The sequence below is a fragment of the Ctenocephalides felis genome, unplaced genomic scaffold (assembly GCF_003426905.1).
Source record: "Ctenocephalides felis isolate EL2017-DRISC unplaced genomic scaffold, ASM342690v1 CF-g0.4_SCAFFOLD_00452, whole genome shotgun sequence".
NCBI lineage: Eukaryota > Metazoa > Arthropoda > Insecta > Siphonaptera > Pulicidae > Ctenocephalides > Ctenocephalides felis.
The window spans coordinates 15,463-25,827 of NW_020536606.1; the positions used below are offsets into that span (position 1 = coordinate 15,463).

A 10,365-nucleotide genomic window follows, 5' to 3' on the forward strand; every position below is an offset into this window, starting at 1 on the left:
CAGTTTAAAAAGATCAGAAGGTGTTTTTCCCATTTTATTTTCGGTACAATAAGCTTGAAAGTGCACAAATTCGTTATCTAAGGAGGACCCGAGATCTGAAGAATATATTTTTCTTAAACTTTCAGCTTGTTCACGAATCTCTCTATCCAAATTACTAAAGTTGATAATGACTGAAAATTTTTCTTGAATCTTCTCATGGGCTTTGCATCTTTTACGCAATTTAGAATGCAGATTGTCAAGTATTGCGTTTAAAGTATTAAATCTGACATCATTTTAACCTGACAGCTGCACATCTCCATCTCGCGTTTCATCAGCATGCATGGCAAATTTTCTCTTTCTTTGCCTGGAAACTACTGTTTTGTATTCTTTTATTTCAGAAAGTTCTAAAGCATACTATCAACTTTTTGCAATCTTTGGCTTTACAGCATTGAATCTTGAAAGTAAGAAATTCCAAAGTATCTGCATAAATGCTGTTTGAAGTCGCTCCAATTGAATTCGAACGCCTTTAGCTTCTTGTCTTGTAATTGCGTTTTCTGCGAATAATTAAAGTTTCAATTATTTCATTAAAATACCATCTGGTTGCAGATAAAGATTTTAATACAATTCTTTTGCCAGTATGAGACTGTAAGACTTCCCAGCGGTGCGTCGATGCAGTAAAGAAATTGTATAAAATTTGTACTGTATTAAAGAATGCCCCAGCTTCTGGTGCGTTTTCTGCTGCGTGAACTCCAACTAAATTTATAGAATGAGCAGCACAAGGGGCATGTTTTGCAAGATTATTAATTTCATGAATTCTCGCCTGTAATCCCGAATTTTATTAGTAATAAATTGTGATATAGATTAGCTTTTTTCAAATAATAATTTTTAGTGTCATTATGCCACCAAAAAAGAAGGTAGAACAAAAGCCAGAAAGCGTTGTTGAAAGACCAACTAGATCTGCAAAGAAGAATGTAAACTATGCCGAATTGCCGTTGATCAAATTAAATAAGGCAGCCAAAGGTGAGAAAGAAACAACTGTCAAGGCAGATAAAGCTAAGAAAGATACTGAAGTTGATAAAGTTAAAGCTCCAAAAGGTGGTAAAAGAAAAATTGATTCAGAGGGTACAAAAGAAATAAAAGATTCTGATGATAAAAAAACTACCATTAAAAGAGGTAAAAAGGAAAAATTTGAGGCAAACACCCAGGACAAAACTGTTGCCGAAGAGTCTGCAAAAACTGAAAAACCTGTTGCTAAAAAAAGGCGCAAAGAGAAAAGTTGAAGAAAAATTGATACAAAGCCTACTGAATCCAAAAAGCAGAAAGCAGGGAAAGCAGCAAGCACGAAGCCAGGGAAAAAAGGTTCAAATCTAAAAGAATCAGCGCCAGAAGAAATTGAGACTAAAGTTGAGGAAGATGAAGATAAATTACAGAGTCCAGAAAATGAGACCAAAGAAGTAGAACAAAAAACCAAAAAACCATTGAAAAAAACGGCCACCAAGACAGCAAAAGGCAAGAAGACTATAAAGAACAGCAATGAAGTTCAAGGTAATTAAAAGGCTAATGAGTAGTAGACATCAATGTTGAAGCATAGTGCATTGAAATATTTTGTATAGAGCGTTGTTTCAGTGTAGTGCTGTGTATTATTTATGTTTACTATGATTTTAGAAATTGTGACATTTATTTGAAGTTTTGTTACAAAATTTTGTAAAGTTTTTGAAACCATAATAAAAATTATTACCATGAAATCATAATAATAAATCCCTGATAAATTATTAGCGTTTTCATACGATTGACTTCGGCAATCTGCAAGATCAAGATAAAAATACTCAAGAGTCGATAATACAGCAACTAACAAATCCTCAGCTTTATGTCCAGAATTCTCAATAAACATGAGAATACGTTCAACAGGCTAATCATCTTTTTTCACATATCTGATAACAAAATAAAGTTGTTCAATGTGGGATATGTCAGGTGTGGAATCTACTATAATCGCGTAATATTTCGCCGATTTGACTTCTTGAATAGTGACATAAGATATCTCTGGAGTTCATTCTGGAAAAGCACTTCGCAGTCTTTAATGTTTTTTATAGTTTTTAGTGGGAACAACTTCTCACAAATGTTTTCATATTCTTCCTGCTGGACACTGTTATAGGGTAATGCCTTGACAGCGCTTACAAGGCATTATTATATATTTTACTTTCCTTTACGAAGTAGTGAAAAGATTCTGCTGAAAAATTGATAAGAATAAATCATAATTAAGACACAATAACTATGTGTCACATATTTTCTATCCGTGTCAATCTTTCCATCAAGGCTTCTACAGACAGAGGTCCCTCTGCCTAAGTGTCTTGATCAACAGTGCTTTGTTTTATAGCTATGGCCTGCTTCTTCCTTGCCATCTGCCCGGTTTTTAAGATTAAATTCAATCCTGTGTCGGCTGCAAGAGCATTAGTCAAATAAATATGATACAAAATTTTTTATACAAGTAACTACTCACAATAATCTTCCTTTTCCTCAACCTTATCTTCGAACATCCTATTGGTCCTCTTGCGGTGACCCCTTCCTTGCGGCCATCACTATGCGAGGCTTCACTATCCGCCGCCGCTCTTTTGGCCTTTTCATACGAAGCTAAGAATTCAAAGCAAATAAATATCACATAAACAGATAGTGTATAAACACTACAACCCATGTCCTGAACTAGTTGGTTTGGTATTTAGCCTTGAGGCAAATTACATGAACTTCCCGATATGTGTAAATAATCGACTTGATCAAAAAATGTGTAAATAATATACTTCATCAATCCTACTTAAAAAAAAACGATAATAATTTTAGCAAAGTTTGACGAATTTTTAAAATTAAACTACTTGTTGTAAGGCCGTAATATTACAGTAAGTTCTATAAGACCATGATGTATATCGCCAAAAAAAGTTCCATGAAAAACGGCTTAAATTTTTTTTAACAGTTAATTACAAGAAAACGGCTCGGTAGATTTTCACCTAAAATTAATCAGTACCATTCCCATCTAATATCTTTCGAACAGTTTTTGATTTTTCAAAATCGGTTCGGTAGGATGAGCTTAAATGTGGACGAAAATTTAACACTTTTTTTCAACATTTAATTACAAGAAAACGGCTCGGTAGATTTTCACCTAAAATTAATCAGCATCATTCCCAAATGATATCTTTGGAACAGTTTTTGATTTTTCAAAATCGGTTCGGTAGGATGAGCTTAAATGTGGACGAAAATTTAACACTTTTTTTCAACATTTAATTACAAGAAAACGGCTCGGTAGATTTTCACCTAAAATTAATCAGCATCATTCCCAAATGATATCTTTCGAACAGTTTTTGATTTTTCAAAATCGGTTCGGTAGGATGAGCTTAAATGTGGACGAAAATTTAACACTTTTTTTCAACAGTTAATTACAAGAAAACGGCTCGGTAGATTTTCACCTAAAATTAATCAGCATCATTCCCAAATGATATCTTTAGAACAGTTTTTGATTTTTCAAAATCGGTTCGGTAGGATGAGCTTAAATGTGGACGAAAATTTAACACTTTTTTTCAACAGTTAATTACAAGAAAACGGCTCGGTAGATTTTCACCTAAAATTAATCAGCATCATTCCCAAATGATATCTTTCGAACAGTTTTTGATTTTTCAAAATCGGTTCGGTAGGATGAGCTTAAATGTGGACGAAAATTTAACACTTTTTTTCAACAGTTAATTACAAGAAAACGGCTCGGTAGATTTTCACCTAAAATTAATCAGCATCATTCCCAAATGATATCTTTCGAACAGTTTTTGATTTTTTAAAATCGGTTCGGTAGGATGAGCTTAAATGTGGACGAAAAGTTCAACACTTTTTTTCAAATTACAAAGAAACGGCTTGGCAGATCGTTGCACAAAATTGACAAACGATAGTCCTCACCGAAATACATCAAATGGCTTTTAAATTTCTAAAATCGGTTCAGGCGTTTTTGAGAAAACGTCGATCAAAAGTCTAATTTTGACAAATGCCAAAAAGACCATACTGATTTTTGCAAACTTTGACGAATTTTTAAAGCTGAACCAGTTGTCGTAGGACCATAATATTTTAGTATGGCCTAGAAAACTATGGTATCTATCGTCAAAAAAATAATCATAAAAATAGTCAAAATTTTTTTTTTAAAAACTTTATTACAAGAAAACGGCCCGGCCGATCTTTACCAAAAACTAATCAGCACGATTCCCAACCAATATCTATCGAACGGTTTTTGAATTTTCAGAATCGATTCAGAAATGCGGGCTAAAACGTGGACGAAAAATTTTTCACTTTTCTGCAATTTACAAAGAAACGGCCCGGCCGGCCGATCGCCGCCCAAAACTCAGAGACGATAGTCCTTATCGAGATACATCAAATGGCTTTTAAATTTTTGAAATCGGTCCAACCGTTTTGGAGAAAACGTCGATTTGCGGCAAAAAATCTGTTCACACACACACACACACACACATACACACACACACACACACACACATACTTTTTCCAAATTTGGTCTCATTCGATTCAGAATGGCTCGAAACGTCGAGAAAACATAAAATTAGCGATTCGGATTTTTTGATGAAAACATAAACTTCTCCTTCGGGAAGTTGAAAAAGGTAACTTACGAAAATATATTTCACAGATAAACTTTCACCGCGTCCCATGTCTTCTTCGGTGCAAAGTGGCACACCGCAAAAGCTGAATAGTGTTTGGTGCTCTTTGGAGGCCACCGCTTGTTTTATTTTTCATGTAGGTTATATGTTACCCACATGTTCCGCATTATTTCTTCAATGATCGAAGTGTAATTGTTTGTTTTTAATCCGAGAATATATAAAATGAGTAAACGTAAAAATTTCGCTGATTTATCTAAGAAAAGACTACAACAAATTTTAAATTAAAAAGTTGATAATTTTCAAAAGTTTTTGAATGGAAACGCGATTAAGGACAATACTGATGCTTTTTATAAACTAGTGGTACAAGCGGTAACATTGGAGGTTTAGCTGATGTAAGTTCAGTTTTTCAATTCAATATCGAACCTCGTAATGCAAATATATCTTGAAAAACTGTTGTTGCAATTGTTTTGTTGAAAATGAATTATTAGGGTATGGAGTAAAATAAAATAAGAAAATATACGTAAAACATAACCTGAAAAATGGTAACTATCTAGTAAATTATATTTAATTTAAATAATATTGTATCTTGTGCTTTCCTCTCGTAAAGTTTTGCATGGCAATCCATCACATAAAAGGATAACTCGTGTTCCAGAGAATTAAGAAAATGGTGTGCGATTTTGTATCAATTTATAAATATACTTACATGAGCCACTATTTAAGCCTACAATTACGGATATTAAATAGTTTAGTTGTATGTGCTACTATTTGAACATACATAATTTTATTTGTTTATGGGTTTCTTGTTGCACAAAAATTAATCTTAAATATCTGCGCGCAAAAAACTATTCAAATTAAGTATTGTATTGTTGATGTAAAGTGTCGGTAGTTTTCTTAAATTATATTAAATGTGTGTCGTCTTTGAATATGTAAAATTTGTTCAAATGTATAAGATTTGGATAGAAATTTTAATTGCTGAATGCTAAAAAAAACAAATTGGAAAATATTAAATAACAGAAGAAAAATAAGATTGAGAATGAAATAAGATGATCATAATAAAAAATTATTGCGTTGATGAAACAAGATATAATGGACTATTGAATTAAAGTAAAAACGCTGTTATTAATTATATTACAGCTGTTATGAAAAGATTTTATAGACATAATTATCTTAATTTATCAACAATAGATCGCGAAAGAGGGTTAATAGTAATAACGATTGATATCACGAAATCAAGTTGCTATTTTATAACCTCCAGATGAAGAACAAAGAAGTATTATTGGAAGTGAAACAATTTAAATGTTTAGTCATATTATTTCAATATGAAAGAAAGTCTTAATGTGATATAAAGCAAATGATGCATAGTTTTGCTTCTATATGAAATAACATGAATCTAAAGCATGTGATGAAAGGAGTCAAACTTGGCCCAGACAAATATGTACATAATACGAGAAGTTCGTGAATAATACACGATATTTTCTGTACGATTTTCAACAATATATGTATATAATAATTATGATTATTAAAATATCAAATGAGATGGGATCAGAACATTAATGACTTGGCAATTTTAAATATTTGGACTATTTGTTTAGAGGACAGATTCAGATGCGATAATGCCCAGAGAAAATGGATTTTTAATGGCCATTGTGTTACAATAAATACTAATAATTTGCTTGATACGCCAGACTGACTTGAAATATCTGTTTCGTAGAAAATTTTGCGAAGCTTCCAATATAGTCAAAGACATTCAAATTTATCTTACTGATTGTGAAAATAGTTTGCGACGAAATAGAAAGAGCATGGGCATTAGTGATTATTGATTTGCATACATTAACACGATGTGTTGAAAAAAAAGTGGTAGTCTTAGTTTAGTCGACGGAATTTTAACACGTTCAATGGATTTTGAGGTATTTTAAATCGGTGACAATAACAATAAAAAATATTAACTCAAATGAAATTGGTCTCCATACATAATCAATCTCAGGAGGGTTGTTTTAATTTGTATGGATTTCTTAACCATGGATCAAATGGTATAATTTATTGACAAACGAAGATATTTTAATACTTGCAGAAATAACTCAGTCGTGATTATCGATTTGCTAAGTTTTGATGCCAAAATCTTGGAACCTTCATCTGACTTACCTGATCTCTGGGACAATTTATTTCCAATCTTCGACGAATTATTTATTTGTTTAACATATATCACTAAATTTGTTAAGTCATATGATGGAAATGGAGACATGAGATGCAGCATGGATATTATAAAAATAACTAGTTGGTTTGGTATTTAGCCTTGAGGCAAGTTACAATAACTTTCCGATATGTGTAAATAATCGACTTAATCAAAAAAAAAATGTGTAAATAATATACTTCATCAATCCTACTTTAAAAAAAAAACGATAATAATTTTAACAAAGTGTGACGAATTTTTAAAATTAAACTACTTGTCGTAAGGCCGTAATATTACAGTAAGTTCTATAAGACCATGATCTATATCGCCAAAAAAAGTTCCATGAAAATCGGCTTAAATTTTTTTCAACAGTTAATTACAAGAAAACGGCTCGGTAGATTTTCACCTAAAATTAATCAGCATCATTCCCAAATGATATCTTTCGAACAGTTTTTGATTTTTTGAAATCGGTTCGGTAGGATGAGCTTAAATGTGGACGAAAATTTAACACTTTTCTTCAACATTTAATTACAAGAAAACGGCTCGGTAGATTTTCACCTAAAATTAATCAGCATCATTCCCAAATGATATCTTTCGAACAGTTTTTGATTTTTTGAAATCGGTTCGGTAGGATGAGCTTAAATGTGGACGAAAATTTAACACTTTTTTTCAACATTTAATTACAAGAAAACGGCTCGGTAGATTTTCACCTAAAATTAATCAGCATCATTCCCAAATGATATCTTTCGAACAGTTTTTGATTTTTTGAAATCGGTTCGGTAGGATGAGCTTAAATGTGGACGAAAATTTAACACTTTTTTTCAACATTTAATTACAAGAAAACGGCTCGGTAGATTTCCACCTAAAATTAATCAGCTTCATTCCCAAATGATATCTTTCGAACAGTTTTTGATTTTTTAAAATCGGTTCGGTAGGATGAGCTTAAATGTGGACGAAATTTAACACTTTTTTTCAACATTTAATTGCAAGAAAACGGCTCGGTAGATTTTCACCTAAAATTAATCAGCATCATTCCCAAATGATATCTTTCGAACAGTTTTTGATTTTTGAAATTGGTTCGGTAAGATGAGCTTAAATGTGGACGAAAATTTGACACTTTTTTTCAACAGTTAATTACAAGAAAACGGCTCGGTAGATTTTCACCTAAAACTAATCAGTATCATTCCCAACTAATATCTTTCGAACAGTTTTTGATTTTTTAAAATCGGTTCGGTAGGATGAGCTTAAATGTGGACAAAAAGTTTAACACTTTTTTTCAAATTACAAAGAAACGGCTTGGCAGATCGTTGCACAAAATTGACAAACGATAGTCCTCACCGAAATACACCGAATTGCTTTTAAATTTCTAAAATCGGTTCAGGCGTTTTTGAGAAAACGTCGATCAAAAGTCTAATTTTGACAAATGCCAAAAAGACCATACTGATTTTTGCAAACTTTGACGAATTTTTAAAGCTGAACCAGTTGTCGTAGGGCCGTAATATTTTAGTATGACCTAGAAAACTATGGTATCTATCATCAAAAAAATAATCATAAAAATCGTCGATTTTTTTTTTTAAAAAACGTTATTACAAGAAAACGGCCCGGCCGATCTTTACCAAAAACTAATCAGCACGATTCCCAACCAATATCTATCGAATGGTTTTTGAATTTTCAGAATCGATTCAGAATTGCGGGCTAAAACGTGGACGAAAAATTTTTTCAATTTTCTGCAATTTACAAAGAAACGGCCCGGCCGATCGCCGCACAAAACTCAGAGACGATAGTCCTCATCGAGATACATCAAATGGCTTTTAAATTTTTGAAATCGGTCCAGCCGTTTTGGAGAAAACGTCGATTACGGCAAAAATCTGTTCACACACACACACACACACATACACACACACACACACACACATACTTTTTCCAATTTGGTCTCATTCGATTCAGAATGGCTCGAAACGTCGAGAAAACATAAAATTAGCGATTCGGATTTTTTGATGAAAACATAAACTTCTCCTTCGGGAAGTTAAAAAGTGAGGCTGAATAAAATAGATCTCGTACTCACTCCACGATATTTACAACCGATATTAACAATTTGTATTGACAATTGCAAATATTGAGAAAATTTTGGAGAATAATAAATACATTTGAGTAATTTTTAATATTCAACAGGCAACACATCATGAAATGCGTAAAATGTAATAGTATTGACTTTTGTTTTTGACCAATATTTCTAATTGGAAAGACAACAGACACCCAAATACATATCAACAATACATACAAATTAATATTTAAATTTAAGTGTTTCAATTCGGTAATTTGAATGTAAAATTATATAAATCAATATATAATTATATAATTATAATCATTACGTTGTCAAATATCTCCCTTCCGCTTTTTTGCTCTTGGCTTATAATACAAAAAGGCGGAAGGGAGATATTTGACAACCTTATATATAATAATATAAGAGCACATATTCTCTTTGGTATATATAGGTAAAACAAAGTATTTATACTATATTTCATATACACATATATCGCGCGGCATAAGATTTATTTTTGAGCATACAAGATGCTGCACATTTTGTAGTAGATGAAGTTCCTATTTTTATATTATTATATGTGTTAGAAACAAAAATACTTTATCGATATTTTCTGGTTATTCATACATTCCATTTTTTTTGTAATATTTTAATATTAGATTTATTTTCTTCTTATGTTGTTGTTTGTGCCATGCAAATTCTGGTGGAATATTTTATTTTTTATATTTGAACGATTTATCATTTTTTGATGTGTTTATCATAATATTGCATCGGAATTTATTCAGCCTAACTAGCAGATTGTATTGAGCAATATCAACAGCTGACCTGAAGTTTATTTAAAATTGATTGTTATCTGGTTTTAATTTGGGTGGTCTATGGACCTACCCTATGAAAACCATTGTTGTGCTACTTTAAGCCAAATCGATCTCTTTTGCGGTGCCACAGATAAATCCGTTGCGCATCGCCTGAAACAAAGAAAAAAACGAAACTACGTTGAAGAAGAAGTTTGAATCCAGTCCTCCTATCAAAATGAAAGAAAAAAAGCAAGAAGAAAAGAATGGCAGCTATTTAAAAAAAAAGTGTCAAAAAGGGCCTTTTTTGGACGAAAAGCTTCGCAAATTTTTTTTGCGTAATGTTATGAAGTTGTTTGAGGTAGGGGGACTAGGTATTGCAGTGGTGAACACTTAGTAGAAAACGCAAGTCGATCCGACTTGTAGTTTTTTTTTAATTTGTGGCACCGCATTGAAAAAAGTCAATTTGAGAAAACGTATTTAAAGTTCTTAATATAATGTACTAAATACACCATTTAATTTAATGTACTAATACACCATGGTGTTCAAAGATGCTGGCACATTAAAAAGGTCATGCGCATGACGTATTAAATACTGAAAAAGAGATCAGTTGAGACATAATAGCTCGCGGAGCGATGAAAAAATCAGAGGATCATACATATAGATATATATATATATATATATATAATATATATATATTATATATATATATATATATATATATAATATATCTATAACTTCGTCAAAAAA

General features: G+C 31.9%; 1 protein-coding gene across 1 annotated transcript; it reads left to right on the forward strand.

The window, feature by feature from the left end:
* Positions 1-875: 875 nt before the first annotated feature.
* On the forward strand, positions 876-1,524 carry LOC113365353 (nucleolar protein 58-like; the record flags this gene model as incomplete). The annotated part of the gene is made up of 2 exons (XM_026606933.1): positions 876-1,254; positions 1,306-1,524. Coding segments are annotated over exons 1-2 (598 nt in total), but the record flags the coding sequence as incomplete, so codon positions are not given.
* Positions 1,525-10,365: the final 8,841 nt, after the last annotated feature.